Source organism: Patagioenas fasciata, chromosome 12 (assembly GCF_037038585.1).
Source record: "Patagioenas fasciata isolate bPatFas1 chromosome 12, bPatFas1.hap1, whole genome shotgun sequence".
NCBI lineage: Eukaryota > Metazoa > Chordata > Aves > Columbiformes > Columbidae > Patagioenas > Patagioenas fasciata.
Window position 1 is genome coordinate 23,166,158 of NC_092531.1, and position 16,281 is coordinate 23,182,438.

Here is a 16,281-nt window from a genome sequence, read left to right on the forward strand (position 1 = left end):
ACCAAACTTTTTTATTTCATCTTTTTGCTGTTGTTTCTTTCCCCTCATTTTCTCTCTTTCTTTCTCAGCCCACCTCACAGGTCTTTCCCATTTTTTCTGTCTTGCATAGCTTCATCTTATGATTGCTTTCTCATCCCTAAAGCTCTCCTACATAATCTTTCTCCCCCAGCCGCTCTCCTTTTAGTTCTTTGGCGCACCTTTCTCTCTTTTTCCTTAACGCTCTTCCATCCTTGTTAACTTCCTCTAGCGTGTTACTGACAACATGTTCACTTTTTACGAGTGCTGTTCTCCATAAGCAGAGCAGTCACGTCTGTTGGCTCTCAGCTCACAGACAAACCTGCGAGTGAACACAGGAAGGTAAAAGCAGAAAGCCAGCAATGAAGGAAACTCTCACTGATACCCAGACCACCTCATGACTGAAAAAAATTCTCCCCGAAAACTATTTATTTGTGTCCATGGTGTCACTTTCTCCCCTCATGACTTTTTCCATCTCTGTCCCTAGGCTGTCAGAGGAAATCTGCCCACCTTGGGACAGGAAAAGAATAAAGGTAATACCTTCATTCTTCTAAGTCAGCAGTATGATTTTATTTTTAAATATAGCCTCTGTGGAAAGCTACTTGCCGCTTTCTGGTTGGTATACTGTGTCTTCCTATGCCCTTTACCGCTATAGTTTACCCTGCTGAAATTGCTTCCATCTTGCTTAAGGTTCTCCAAAACTTGTTCTGCGAAACGGACCACATTTCCTTGGTCTCACTTTTGTCCTAATTATAAACCTAAACGCAGAGCGGTGACATATTCTATTCCTCTTTTAGCCACACGCTTCCATAAATGCTGACAAGTCAGTAGCTATGACAAATGGCTTTCAGCTCCGTCATTTAAATTGCTGCTGCATTTACAGCAGAACTCCAGGAGATGGCAAAATGATCCACCTTGTTTTGCAACTGACAGTGTTCGACAGGACTGTGAAAAGGCGAACACACGTTTCTTTCGTCCCCCTTTCTTTCCTAAAAGCCACCACGATAATACACTAAAAATGATCCTATTTTGCTTGTCGGAATTTGCCAAATTAGTTCACCACCGTCGAAGGCCGTTAGATTTGATGGCTGTTGTTGGGCACAAACCTGCGCTGCCTCTGCTCTATTTGCTATCGCTGCTTTCGCTTTTCTCCTCGAAGTTTAAAACATGAACCTCCGAGACGCACTGTAAATGGATTTAGTTTGTAAAAGAACTGTGAGGTACACGTACCAGCAGTCATTAATATTTCAACATTATTTCAGAAGTAGTTAAAAGAGGTGATCAGCCCCCTTTTTAGCCTCTTACCGTAAGGGAGCGGGTATTGTAAAAACGCATTTGCGTTTCATGTGCCTAAAAATAGCCGCGAGATGCACCGATTCCGAAGTGTAACGATACAAATTTCCGTGCTCTGCGCTTCGCACGCTCGGTTTTGCTCTGTTGGCGGCTCTGTGAGCGCATTCCCGCCGCACACCCCTTAGAGACCGAACAAGTGACCCCAGCACAGGGCCGGGCAGCAGCACCGCCCCCGCGGGAACGGGCGAACGGGCTGCAGCCGCTCCACCGCCCGCCCGCGAGCGGCGGGGGCGCATGCGCGGCGCAGGGGCGGAGCGTGGTGACGTCGTGCGTGCGGCGGGGCCTCGCGTGTTGCCGGCGGAGCGAGCGGCTGGGCCCGGCCCCGCAGGGCGGCGATGGCGGCGGCCGGGGGCGCGGGTGCCCCGGTTGAGACGCCCGGCACCACCACCACCACCACCGGTGCCACCGCCGCGGAGGCCGGCGCGGTGCTGCAGCGGGAGCCGCTGTACAACTGGCAGGCCACCAAGGGCTCGCTGCGGGAGCGCTTCGCCTTCCTGTTCTCCAACGAGCTCCTCAGCGACGTGCACTTCGTGGTGGGCAAGGGCAGCCCCCGCGGCGGGGGCGGGGGAGCGCCCCCTGGGCCCGGCCAGCAGCGCATCCCCGCCCACCGCTTCGTCCTGGCGGCCGGCAGCGCCGTGTTCGACGCGATGTTCAACGGCGGGATGGCCACCACCTCGGCCGAGATCGAGCTGCCCGACGTGGAGCCCGCCGCCTTCCTGGCGCTGCTCAGGTCAGGCCGCGGCGGGGCGGGGGCGGGCGGCCCGGGTACGGGGGCGCTGCTGGGCCGGGAGCTCCGCTGGCGGGGCGGGGAAGGTGCGGCCCTGCGGCCGCCGGTTCCCTTCCCTCGCTCCGCGGCTCCTGTCCCCACACAGCCCTCCCCGTCCCCGGGGCCGCTGCGGTCGTGTCCGTGGAGGGAGATGCAGAGAAAACGCGTAACCACCTTGTGGGCTGGCACGCAAGGTCACACCGCCCCGCTGACACGTTGGGGTTCCTTCTTGCTCTTTCCGCTGCTCCCTCTTCCCAAGAGAACTGCCCAGATTTTAAGGCAACTAATTCTCCATCCAGAAAAGTGCTTTCATAGCGGTGGCTGTCGGGTTTGGCTTTTATTTATTTTTTTAAAGTAATGGTTTCTCTGAGTGCTGGAACTGTACATCCACCTAATAATGGCTAAGAAGGGATAGAGGCTGTTGTAGCAAGCTTTTAACTTCATTTGATGTTTAGTTTGAAATTTTATTCATCTGACTGTCCACTTTCCCTTTCCAGCAGCGGTAATAAATTGTTTTGTCTTTTTACCGGAGACATATTCATTGTCATCACATTTATTTGGTGTGCTTTTGGGTGGAGAGTGAGCATGCAGCAGAAGGGAGTAACTAAGTGATTTTTACACACAAACGATCCAAGTAAGAGTGCAGTGATGGCAAAAAGTAGGTAAAATGGGTTTTAGTGATTTCTGATTTGGGATCTGCTACTTCTCATGCTCAGAAAACTGATGAGTTCATCTACCACTTCTTTCTTCTCAGTGTAGTGGTAAATAAAATTTAGGATGTTCATAGAAACAGTTACTGGTAGTTTGTACATCAGGCTGTGGTGTGGTAATATGACTAAATTGCTTAACCTTAAGGTTTTTCTCAAAGACCCTCCTCTGATAGGCAAAACCTCTATGAAGTATGACACAGATTTCTTTAATGAACATTTGGGAAACAAGTATTATTGCATGGGAATAAATATGTAGTACCTTGAAGCTTTCTGTAATGGGAAAAGCCCTGAAGTCACAGCAACTTCCTCTGTGTTTTGCGGCCTAACAGATAGGAAGAGTGGGAAGAAGAGCCGCCAAGTCCTTTTAGCAATCATGGACACAGGATGTGCAGCAACTGATTTGAAAAAACACCAAAACAAGCCACTGTGCATCAGCAATATCTCGCTGTTGCTGTTAGCAAATGACCTGTATTTATTTTGTGGATTCTTAGCAAAAAGAGAGTGGCAAGGTCAAGAGTTTGTGCAGCAGTGTGAGATAGTGGGGAGTGTCTTTCAAGCAAAATAGTTTCAATTTTAAAAGTAAATTCATGTGCACATGTATGTGTTTGTCTATATATGCGGGAAAAACACTGGGCAGTGAAAAGTGGATATAAGGAGAGATACTTGTTTGGATAAAAGTATAAACAAGGAAACTGGAAGGTTCTCAGTAAAGAGGAGGGTGGCATTTGAGAACTGTCGAAGTGACTGAAGAGATGATGTTAGAAGCAAACAAAAGCCATCTTGTCCTGGTAGAGCTGCTAGTACGTAATGACCAGGGGACTTACGTAAGTAAACTGATTATACTTGTATCTTGTCTAAAAACCAGCAGACTGATGAACTACTGAGACATTTCTTCTTTGCTATGAAATGTGAGTCAGCGTTTTAGGATGTTCTTCCATATTGTTGCAATAAATATAAATGGCAACAGCTGTTAAAAACATATCTAAAGAGAACTTCTTTAATACAGACCAGCACTGGACTTCTCCCGTGCTCATATACACTGTTTTTAAAGCATACCAGCTCTAAGGCAACCTGTTTTTTTCCTGGTGTTGGCCAGAACAGGCAAGGATTACACCTTGCACTGTTGGCCTCTTTTATCTGTCATTCGTAAATTGGTTGGATAACGATGATTGCCTTTTATAGAACCTTTCTTTAATCTTTGCAAAGACCAATTAGACATGTATTGGCTAGAAATTAAGTTAGGATCTTTGAATACATGTAGCAAATGAACATTAGGATGGAGTGTTGAAGTGATGCAAAAACTTGTAGGGACAATTTATTAATTCACTAATGTTCCACAGCTAGTTTCCATTTTATTTACTCATGTGCCTTCTTACATCCTATATGTAGTTGATGTATTTCATAAAGATTTACCGATAAATGCTACTTGTAAATGAAAACCAAAGGGGAAGATTTTTTGATGGATTTTTTTCCCATTTTATTAACAAAGTAATTCCATCTGTATGTGTTCAGTGAGACGGTGTCATTTCTCTGTCCTATGATATTAACTTTCATTGGTGTTAGTGTTTTGTCACAAAATAGATGGTAGTTCTGGGATTATGTTTCGATATATTAATACACAACTTAAAATCAGCTACAGTTGCTACATTTTTCTGTCAGGGCCCTCTAAAATAATAAATTTGTAGAGAGAAAGTATTTAAAGATAATGAACTGAAGCTTTAATTAATAGTACCACTAATTACAGTAACGCATTTTAGGGTACCACTGTAATTACAGTAACGTGTTTTTTCCCTAGAGAAAGTGGGTTGTCCTCCTTGTCTGTGGGCTAAAATCTTAACTGTAAAGATGGGAAAATGGGAACCTTTTAGTATTGGCTGGGGAAGGGGAGAGAACTTTCTTAGAAAACAACTGGCTGAGCTCAAAGGCTTAGAAATGCCTGTGGTGTGTGTTTTGGCTTAGCATCCAGTATTCCTCTTGCCTGGAGAGTTTGCAAACGTGAGCCAGAGGAGGTTTTTAAAGGCAGCTGACTACTTCAGTAGTTTGACAGATAAACCCCTAAGAACTGAAACAATATCAAAGTCACAAAGTTTGAATCCGCTTCCCAATTAAACAGCTTTTTTTAATGTTTGTAACTGTACAAATTGAGTAGCAGTGACCAAGAAAATTAAAGTTGTCTTAAAAATACATTCTACAGTAATTTAACTTATCCATTGATTCTAGTATAAAGGAAAGTGAGAACATGGCACAGAGTCAGTCTTCCAAATGTCTTTGCAGAGGACTTTGGCAATCAGTAAATAGAGGAGTAATCATGACTAACTGGAAGAAGATTCCTGCATGCTTTTTTAATGGTGAAAATATTTCAGCCCTTGGGAAGATGCTAAGACCAGGAAGGAAAGAAGTGCTAACGTGAGGGTAAAGAAAACTGGCATGAAGTGTATGAGAGGCTTATGTAAACTGAGTGATTGAGTTGTCACTTGGAAAGTTGTTCTGGTCACTAAAAGTGTTCTTCCGCTATGCACATACATACACCTCCCGTCCTGCATGACAGTAAAATTATTAAATATCTAAAGAGCAGGTTGTTCCTATAAGTCTCTCAAAAGGGAGGAGAGGAGGGAAGAAGGCAGTGGGGAAGGATAAGGGATGTGGAGCCCCACTGAGTCAAGTGGAGGAGGGACAGCGGTATGAACGTAAAGGTGTGCTCGTTCAGGCATGCCACGAATGGCAGAGTTAACACACAGCCAGAGCGCTTGGCACAGGAGCAGAGGGACTTTTAGAGAGAAGACACACCTAGAGTTCCTCTTTTATGCATAGATGAATGCATTATGGTCATCTGCATACTTAAGGGAAATAGGATTATACAACATTCTAGAGCAATGTACCTTTCTACCATTTTGTGTAGTTTTTATAGCTACCTTTTAACTTGGCAAATTCACTTTTTTTTTTTAGTATTTGCCAGACTAGAGTTGGTTTGAAAATGCAGCAAAGTATTTGCATTGTCAAAAACTTGAAATATTTAACACAAAAAACTGATGATGTGACTTTCTTGGACACTTCTTGTCATGAGTTTTCTTGAAGTATGTAACTATAACACATGTTCTGTAATTGTGACTCATTACGCCCTGGGGTGGTCAGGTCAGTAGTGCCCAGGAGCTCCCCACAACCTCTTCTGTCCCCAGCGAATACCACAGCAGATAGGGCCCAAAGTCGTACACCAAATGAACTCGGTGAACATTTAGTGGATATTTATGTACATTTTACAGACATTTTAAAGGGGAACGGGTGCTTACTGAGATGGTGTTGCAATAGCGTGGGACCTGAGCATGATGTAAATGATATGTGGAAAGGGCTGGGGAATGCACTGGGTTTGGCTGGGGAGCGTCTCAATGTATATCCAGCCATACAGCAGGGGAAGGGTTGGAGCACGGTGCCTCAAGTGTGGCATTTATGGGATGGAAAAGCATCCTGTAGCTCATAGATCTCGCATGATCTCATTGTGGAATTCCTGCATTTGCTCGTGTGTCCTGGTTTATTGTGTTTAATCACCTGTGTGTTGGGGTCAATGTATTTTTGCAAATCACAAGCTATTCTTGATTATTGTCTGAAAAACTGATGAAATACCGCTAAGTTTATCTTCAATGTCACCTGTTGGAAAAGTTATTTTTGAAAAGTCATCTTTTCCATACAGAAGCTTAAAATAAATCTTATCTTGTCTGGTCTTGAATAACAGCTGCTCAGGAAACAGGGTTTTGGGGGAGGCTTCTGCCTTTCGGTTCACAGCTTATGCTAAAATCTCAGCCAATCATCCAGGCTCAAACAGTGGAGAGGAGCCAGAGTGTTTTGCTGTGGCAGGAATGGAAGAGTCAAGGTCGTCTGCTAGAATATCGCTCCCTTTCCTCTCCTCTTAATGCTACAGAATGGTGGCTTTGACATGAGATGTTATCAGACAAGTCCTTGACACTATCCTCCTCATGATGGGGAAGCCTTCAGTAAATTATGTTCTGTACTGTAGCCATAGAGGGTTATGTGTTGATATTTAGAAGTACCGCTCTTCCTAGTGAATCAAAAGAGCATGCATTCGTATGTGAAGTAATTCTACAGCTCAGCTGTTGTTTACAGTTCAGTAACTATGTGTAACAGCCGGATCAGTCTTGGGGAGTAACACGTATTGAAATGTATGCCATGAGGTTAACGTAATATTCTTTCTTCAACCCTTTAACTAGCATATTAGTTTGTAAAAATGCTACATGGTCAACTGTTGTCTGTTCAAAGTGCAAATGTTTTAACCTGTTTTCTAAATGCAAAGAGACTGTTACATTGTGCTTGACTGCCCCCCTCAAGATATGTTTTTATTTGTGTATTGGTTTATAGGTTTCTTTATTCAGACGAGGTTCAAATTGGTCCAGAAACAGTCATGACTACATTATACACTGCAAAAAAGTATGCAGTGCCAGCCCTGGAAGCACATTGTGTGGACTTTCTAACGAAGCACCTCCGAGCAGATAATGCCTTTATGCTTCTTACTCAGGTAGGTAAATTTAAGCTTAGTTTTGGTTTACTAGGAAAATCAGTATTTGGAGGGAAATTACTAAATATTACTTTACAGTGGGTTTGCTATCACATGGTCTCATTTATGTATGAAAATGTCTTGTTGCTCTGTCAGTATTTTTACAGCCTCAGCTTCTTATTAATGCGGAAGAAAAGCGCTTTTTATAGATTTTTTTTTTTTTAATATGCAATGGACTGGGATTTTCAAATGGAGATGGTTTATTCTGCAGTATATTTACATGAGTCTCCTAATGCGATTCAGTTCACTTTTTTTAGTTGTTTTGCCAAAACTACAAACATAAGCATGAAATTTGCATGTAGTGAATTCTCCTTAATTATGTTCTCCTTGAAGAATTTAAGTGCTCTTTAAGGTATAAGCACAAGGAACACTTAGACAAATCAACCTATTTCAAGTTATAGCTATACTGGAGTAAAAATACTTGCTTTTTAAGGTCAGTGCTTTGTCAACTTTATGCTTAAGATGTATTTCTTCACCTTTTTAGGCTCGTTTGTTTGATGAGCCTCAGCTTGCTAGTCTTTGTCTTGACACAATAGACAAAAGTACTATGGATGCAATAAGTGCAGAAGGCTTTACTGATATTGATATAGGTAAGTTACTTCGTGTGTCCTAAGCATGAAAGTTCTGAAGGGAACTGCAGGGCACAAGAAGATTTTGTCACAGAAGCCCAGGATAGTTTGTCCCCTGATCTGAGGATATGGAGTCCCAAGCACATCTTATCTGCTTGTCACGGGAACCGAGATAGTTCACTTCCCCCCTCATCTGTGCTTTCCTTTGCATGGGTGCCAACACGACAGCAGCTGCGGATCTCAAAATTTGAGCAGCAGCACCTGCATTTACATCAGTGAGTTTGCTAATGAGCAAAACAGGACATTGCATATGTATGATATGTTAATCAGCACAAGTTTTGTTATCTACCCCTGCAGAGCTTTCCTTTGAGATTCACTCCTGAGCAGGGTTTTGCTTCTCTGGGTCCCCATTTGATTGGTGTTGATGTCCTGGGGCTCCCACCATGGTAACACGACACATTCGTTAAAGCCAAAGCTTTCACTTGCTGAGTCTTGTGCTTCGTCCCTGAGGGATCCACACCTGATTTTTGTGTGTGACAGGAATCGTACTGTGTTGTTGGCACAAGGTCCTTTATTAAGAGTTGCACAGATCAGGTACAATTTATGAAATCCGCTCAAAAAAATAAATCTCTCAGCTGCTGGTTTCCATGTTTCCTCTTCTATGAAAAGCTAGCAGTTGTGAATTTGCTTACTTAATTTCATTGTTACTATGCGTGTCTAAGATTTTACTCCAATCCAGCTAGACTGGGTGAAAAAGTCAGACTGAAGGAAGGTATTCCAGCTGCTTAAAGAGATTGTAGGTGCCATTGTTAACTCGTTTTCAGTGGAATTTGTAGCCAGACTGGGAGTGTTCATCTCTACACTTGATAAGTCACCATCTGTTTTGACTTTCCAATATATTTTCTGTGACCACAAAACATGCCTTGCTTAAATTCAGGGCATATAAAAATTCCCAAAGATGACAGAAGATTCAGAATATGAAGACCCATGTTTTTCAGACGTGTTTTATGACAAACTGAGAATTTTTGTGTACCTGTTATTAATAAAATTACTAAGGAATACAGGAAAACTTGCGTTTTTAAAACATGAGAGGGTACCTTGCCTTGTGTCCTGTGTTCCACCTTCAAGCTTTGTAGGTGGCAAATACATCAATGTTTAAAATCACTTTTGTGTATCTTTAAACTGGTTTTGTGTGCACCACTGCTGCCTGTGTCTGTAGCTGATCCAGACTGGCAGGTGGGTACTCAGATGACAATATGACGATGTCATCATTGATAACTTTGGGTTTTCATAGTGTGTATTCACTGCTTGGTTGCTTCCAGTTTAGATCTTGCCCGAGCCGTGGAAATTCTTTAGGAAATGGGTTGTCACTACGTAGGTTATATATAGTCACACTCTTAGGAGTGAAGAAGAAAGTTCATATGCTATCTTAGCAGGAAAATGGTTTTTTTAGTTTGGTGTCTATACACCACTGGGAGATTTCTTTATACACGAGTTGTCTTATCTTTGATGTCATGAGTATTCTTAGTGTTACTTGTGAAACATTTTAAGCTTAATTAATGTGTAGCACTGTGACTGATTTGGATGAAAACTGATCTAAATCTGTTACCTTTTTCTTCAGACACATTATGTGCAGTTCTAGAAAGAGATACCCTTAGTATCCGAGAAAGCAGACTCTTTGGAGCTGTTGTTCGCTGGGCAGAAGCAGAATGTCAAAGGCAACAACTGCCTGTGACATTTGGAAACAAACAGAAAGTCCTCGGGAGAGCTCTTTCCTTAATCCGTTTTCCATTAATGACTATTGAAGAGTTTGCAGCAGGTGAGTTTTGGGGTTCTTTGTTTTACTGTTAGATCCTATCTCTGCACTGTTCACCTGTCAGTGTTTAGATGATTAACACTCTAATTCTGTTTTTAATACTGCACAAATAAAAACTGTGGTGCACATATGAAAGCGAAACATTCTGTAGAATATGCTGTGTCCATTGGAAAATATTATTGTCATCTTCAGTTTGCAAGTGTGTGTGGTTTAAATACAACAGTTGCAGTAATTATTCAAATCATCTTAGAAGTTGTTTCTTTTCGCAGGCCCTGCTCAGTCAGGAATCTTGTCAGATCGGGAAGTGGTAAATCTCTTTCTGCACTTTACTGTCAACCCTAAACCTAAAGTAGATTATATTGACCGACCAAGATGTTGCCTTAGAGGAAAAGAATGCAGCATTAACAGGTTCCAGCAAGTGGAGAGTCGCTGGGGCTACAGTGGAACAAGTGATCGGATTAGGTACGGCTTTTGGAACTGTTTGGAGGAGAGACAGAGAAGAGTTGGAAGAGGGCGAACATATTACTCAACTTCCACTTTTGGACATAAGATACAGTACCAAACATGCTCGTTCTGTTTGAGCATGTTTGATCTTTATTTTTATTTTAAATAACTTAAGCTGTGGCGCACATAAAATATAAAGTAACAAGCAATAAAGTTCAGGAGGACTGAGTGTTCTAGAGAGATTGATTGTTAGCTGCATATTCCTTTTTAAAATACCAAGTCTTCATCTGTTTTTATTTTGGACTTGTTCAAAATAATCTAATTATTTTTTGTTTAGTGATACCGAATATCTTGGGGGATTAGCAAAGGTTTAACCTATAGAGCTGATACCTTACAAAGGGTTTTTCTTACTATTTGAAGTCTAAATAGGAAGTGTTATTCTTCCTTGAAATGCAAGAAGGCAACACACCTATCACAGTTGTTTAAATTCTTTTCTTGGTTTGTATCTTACAAGGTTCACAGTTAATAGAAGAATTTCCATAGTGGGATTTGGATTATATGGATCTATTCATGGACCCACAGACTATCAAGTTAATATACAGGTACAGTATATTCTGTTCAAGCAGGCTATGCAGATACTACACTTGTAGTTGCGAAAGGTTTGGTGTATATTTGGGTGGGAGCAATTGATAGGCCGGGGATCTAACCTGTGTTTTGTCCCCAACAGTGGTCATAAGCACATGACTAGGGAGAAGTGAGAACAATATGCACTCTTCTCCCTTTCTGCTGTATTCTCCTGTCCTTTGATCATTTTCAGTAAAGGCCTTTCCTGAGACCAGTTTCTCTATTTAGTAGCTTCTGGTGAGTCTTTCTTCAGGATATTTGTCCAGTCTAACCTTTAATTCCTGTAACCTTTCTGCAGAGGAATTTCCTAGGTTTGTAATCTGTTCTGTTGTGCACAAACTCTGTCTTTTAATAAAGCTTCTGGTAATTGAGGAAAGAATTCTTGGGTTTGCCATCAACAGCTCTCTGAAATCAGTGACACAACAGGTAGTCACTGCTAAAAAAGCCCACTGTGTCATCAAAAAGATACTGAAAACAAGGTAAAGGTGACATTGTGTTGCTGTATGTAAGCCAAGTGTGCCCGCATCTTGTGTGCACTTCTCAGTATCACACAGCAGAATTAGAAAGTAGAGAAAAGAGTTGCTGTTACTGGGACCTTTTTGGAAAGATTGACATCTTATTTGCTACCGATTCAGTCTTGGGCAGAAGGTTGTATGTTACTGTTACCATAACGTCTTCTGTAAAGTTACTTCAGTTTTAGGTTTGCTGAAAACATTGTCGAAGCCAGGGAATCTCCCCAGTTTCTTCTGATAGTAAATTATTTATTCGTATTGCTGTTCTCCAGGGTCCTGTGTGAAGACCTTATCCGGCTCTTACTTGTTTTATATCTTCATGCTGTTTAGCCCCCTGGACAGTCTATAGGGCTTTTTGCTGCTGTTGTTTTGAACTATTTAAGATTGGTTTCAGTGCTTTCAGATGGCTGTTCTAAACCTTCTTTTGGCCTGCTTAATTGTATTTGAACCTTTCTATTTGAATTGGATACACCTTCACACTTCTATAGGATGCCTTTTTCTGTTTGTTTATTTCCAGTAATAGCCTTTTTCCTCTTTTCTCAAGCCTTTTCTAATAGCTGATATGCATCAGTACTGTACTTGGGCATGTGATGTCCTTCAGTAGTCTGCACGCTTTTTAGAAGGATCTGATTTTCTTAATTGCTCTCTTTAGCTTCTTTTGAACAAGCTTCCTCATTTTTCTCTTTTTGAAATTTAGCACAGCTGTGGTGGATTTGCTTTTGTTGTTCGCGTGGGAGTGTTGGCTCTCAGTATATTATGGACTATATTACATAGTGTTTCCATTGTGAAATTTTGAACCTGATCCTGCTTCTTAGTCTGTACCAAATCAAGGGCTGCATTTCTTCCTACCGAGCAATTGGTTAGCAAGCCCATGAAATGCTCAGTGATAGCATCTAAAAATGTCACCCCTGCTTCACGTCCTGATAGGACACTTGCCCCGTCTGAGCGGGTAATGGAAGACACCCCTAAAATTGTATTTCCTGCTCTTGTAGCCCGTTTGGTCCCTCTTAGCACATTGTAGTCAGGATCATCTTCTAGTAATATTGATCCAGCACTCTATTTTTTCCTTTTTAAGTATGGAGTTTCAATCCATTTGAATTCTCTTTCTTATTGAAATTATTTTGATTTCGTGTTAAGTTTGTAACAAGGTATTAGGATGCTGTGACTGGCACAGTTTTACTCTGTGCTGTGTATTTTGCAGCCTGCTACTATCACATTGCATTGATTGGTTTTTTTAGATGTGTGGGAAATTTTGTGAAAGAATCTTTGATTTCATTTGGGCAGAAGTTTCATTGTCCCAGTCTTCCTTCGTGGACTTCCAGCATGTGTTGGAGCTGCAGTTTTGGTTCATTTCTGAGCATCCTATACAAAATATATATATAACTATACTGTATATATTGGGGATTTTTGCTTTGGTGCACTCCCTCGGTGTGCTTGCTGGATTTATTTCATCTGAAAATAATTCAGTTCTTGCAAGGCGAACCAAAACATATTAAGTGGGAATGATCAAGAGTTTCACTTGAACACCATGCTCATGATCCAAACAGAAAGGCCATCCGTCTTACACAGGTTTGCTTTATTCTGGAAGTGTCCCCAGTTGCAGGATCTTTTCAGACAGGTCTTTAAATCCCGTGTCTCTACCTTTGTTCTTGAATCTGCATCAGTACTATCAGAGCTTCTGAATTAAACGTTTAATATTTGTCTTAAAATAGTGATAATGTCTATTGCAAATACATCTTTATGTGAAAGGGCCCTAGGACTTTGGCATTATAATTGTTAATATTTCTATTGGTTGTGGCTGGGAAAAATCAGAGCCTATAATGGGGTTTAATCTCATTTGTGCAATATTATAAACTATATGGCAATTTAATAATAAAATATTAAAATTGGTAAGATTCTTGTTAGTGCAGTAATAATGAGAAGTGTTCATGTTACTCTGGAGCTCTGATATCTGGCTTCTGTGGTCACCAATATGGATCAGGATTGCTGTGCAAAATGAGAAGTGAGGTATCTGCTCTTACTGCATCCTAGCTAGTGATTCCTATTTGCCACTAAAATCGAAGGCAAAATAAATAATACGTAGTCAAAGTGTAATTTTTACACTGAATCTAGAACAGAAATAAATTGCATATAACATGGGAGCACAAGTTCTTGTTTCCTTTTAAGAATGTATCATTGAGTGCTTACCTTATCTGTGAAACCTTGTTTTCTAAATGAACCACAGCCAGCAAATGTGCTCCACTCACGTGGGCTGTGTAGGTGTACAAAGTTCAGCAAATATAAGTGCAGGATTATATGTAGTACATGAAGGTCAGAAGCTGAAGATCTAAGAGCTCTTCACCTCCCAAGCAAAGACTGTAGCGTGGTTGGAGCAGAGTTCAGTCCAGCCTGCTGGGTCAGCCCAAGCGGTATCAGGAAATCACACCTACTTTCCAGTTCTGAGATTGCACCATCCTTGCAATTAAACTGGGTGGAGTAGGCAAGTGTTTGCTGGTAATCTTCTGTTATGCATACAATGAGAATCTTTCTCAACCTTGTAAACCTAAAAATAACTATTTTTGTGGTTTTGTACAGATCATTGATTATGAGAAGAATCAAACACTGGGACAAAACGATACTGGATTTAGTTGTGATGGAACAGCCAGTACATTTAGAGTCATGTTCAAAGAACCCATAGAGATTTTGCCAACAGTTTGCTACACGGCTTGTGCGACGCTGAAAGTAAGAGTGCCTAACAGTATGGAAGAAAATGATATTTTGATGCAAGAGTTGTTCTTTTATCTGTCTTTTGATGTGAAAGTGTCTTCTAGATCTTGAATTTATTCTGAGTTTAGTGCTGAAAAAGGATGTAGTTAAACTCCGCGGTAACTTGTAGGATTGCTACCTCTCTTCTGTGCCACAGCACGGAATTCATAACTGGATCCTTTGTGCCTTCCCACTGTCTGTCTTGATAGAAGTGTTGGAATGAGTCCTAATGAAGTGACTGGTTCTATGTGGGCAAAAGCATTATCTAGAATAAATAATCTGGCAGCTCTCTATCAAAAATCAGGTTTGCTTTCTTTTATCAAAGATATTCTAACCACTTAGATCAAGAAAACTGAAAGCTTTTTTTTCCCTCCCTTTTTATATGCTGAAATAGAGGAAAGAATTATTTGTTCTAGGAAAGTCTCCCCTTAATGTTATGGGCAAATTTATTTATTCAATGGTTTCTCAAAAATCTTTTAATATTCTTTAAAATATAATTCTCTATACATAAATCAAAGTTGAGTGGGTTGGAAAACAATGTTGCACATTAAAAGAAGCTGAGGCAGGAAAGCGGGAATATAAACAACCTGTATGAGAAGGAGAAATACTAGAAAACATTTATTAAATACCAGTTGGATAAAATCAAGTGATGTAAGTCTGCTGTCAGATAAACCTTTGTTGTTATTTAGACATAGGGCAGTTGCTTCTGTTTTCTGTGATATTTTTTTTTTCTTTCTATATAACTTTATATGATGTGGGTACAGAAATTTTATACTACTAAAATAACCTAAATCGGTAGTTTCTGAACATCAACATTTTATGGGTCTTGCTGCCCACTGCCCTTCAGTTGCTGATCTCTTCTGATGTTTTTCAGGGTCCGGATTCCCACTATGGAACGAAAGGTTTGAAGAAAGTAATCCATGAATCTCCTACTGCTAGCAAAACGTGCTTCGTCTTTTATAGTTCACCCGGTAACAACAATGGTACATCAATAGAAGACGGACAGATACCAGAAATCATATTTTATACGTAATTTCACATGATCATCTCGGATGTGTCAGTCTATTATTGGACTTCACCTCACTACTGGCGGCAGTTAAATTTTGTGAGATGAGATGAATGTGCGAATGTCTTGTTTGAGACGTACCAGAAAAGCTATTTTCTCTGCATCGTTACTGGCAGAAATTTTAAAATGTCCAGTGGAATAAGTACTCTGTATATTGAAAAAGATTGTTTTAAATAATACCTTGTGATTAATTGCTTTGTATTTTCACTCCTTCAGTTCTCATGTAGTGAATTTAATTGTTTGAACTGGAAAATCCTTACTCAGTATGAACTTCCTATGTATGTTTTACCCAACCTGTCCTAAAAAGACAGTAAAGCTGCTGCTGTAGCCCCAGCTTACACTTTGTCCCCAAATGACCCTGGGCTGACCCTATGGACATGAATTGCTACTGTATTTTTTTTTTTTAAGTATATCAGCAAAGCTGGATTCCTGTTGCTGTCACCTTGACTTTTTGGATGAGCTGCGGAGAATTCATAGACTTAGCACTGCAGCCACCGTCTGCAGCTGCGCTGAAGAGATACTGAGTCAAATTCAGCAATAAACAGGTCTTTCCAGAATTTCTCTTAATTCAGAAGGGCTGTTTTGGAACATGGAGCTGCTTATGCAAATAGCCACTGTATATACATATGTGCCTCTAAGAAAATGTATAATGTGAAAATGAGAATACCAGACTTATAATGATTATTATTTTATCATTAGACATTCTAATGCTAAAAAAAATAATATGAACTAAAGATTATTTGTGTGCAACTACTTTTACAGGTTGCATACACTGATTTGATGTCGTTGATGTATGTATATAGCATTTAGTGATGTGCAATATGTGGTGTGTAGTTCTACAGACACGTAGTAGAATTTTGCGTACAGAATCCTGTAACCTCCCACCAGTTCTGCTGAAGTAAGAATTTCAGAATATGGGAGAAGGGAAAAAACAAAGCAACAGAAAGCAAAAGAACCGCACCGTCCTCCTTGTTCTTCTCTGGTTTATCTTTACGTGTCTGCTGCCTGTGCTGCGGTTCTCGGGTCTTGGCCCAGCTGTGCGGTTCTAGCCGCGGTTCTGCTCGCTCAGGACACGGAGGCCTGGCTGGGACCGGGAC

The 16,281-nt window shown here is 41.1% G+C and overlaps 1 protein-coding gene across 1 annotated transcript; it reads left to right on the forward strand.

The window, feature by feature from the left end:
* The first annotated feature begins 1,636 nt into the window (after window positions 1–1,636).
* BTBD1 (BTB domain containing 1) lies at window positions 1,637–15,960 on the forward strand. The gene is made up of 8 exons (XM_065847561.2): window positions 1,637–2,098; window positions 7,213–7,369; window positions 7,893–7,998; window positions 9,599–9,796; window positions 10,063–10,255; window positions 10,752–10,839; window positions 13,948–14,094; window positions 14,993–15,960. Exons 1-8 carry the CDS (start codon window positions 1,704–1,706, stop codon window positions 15,149–15,151), a joined length of 1,443 nt encoding a protein of 480 aa, XP_065703633.2. The 5' UTR covers window positions 1,637–1,703; the 3' UTR covers window positions 15,152–15,960.
* The last annotated feature ends 321 nt before the right edge of the window (window positions 15,961–16,281 follow it).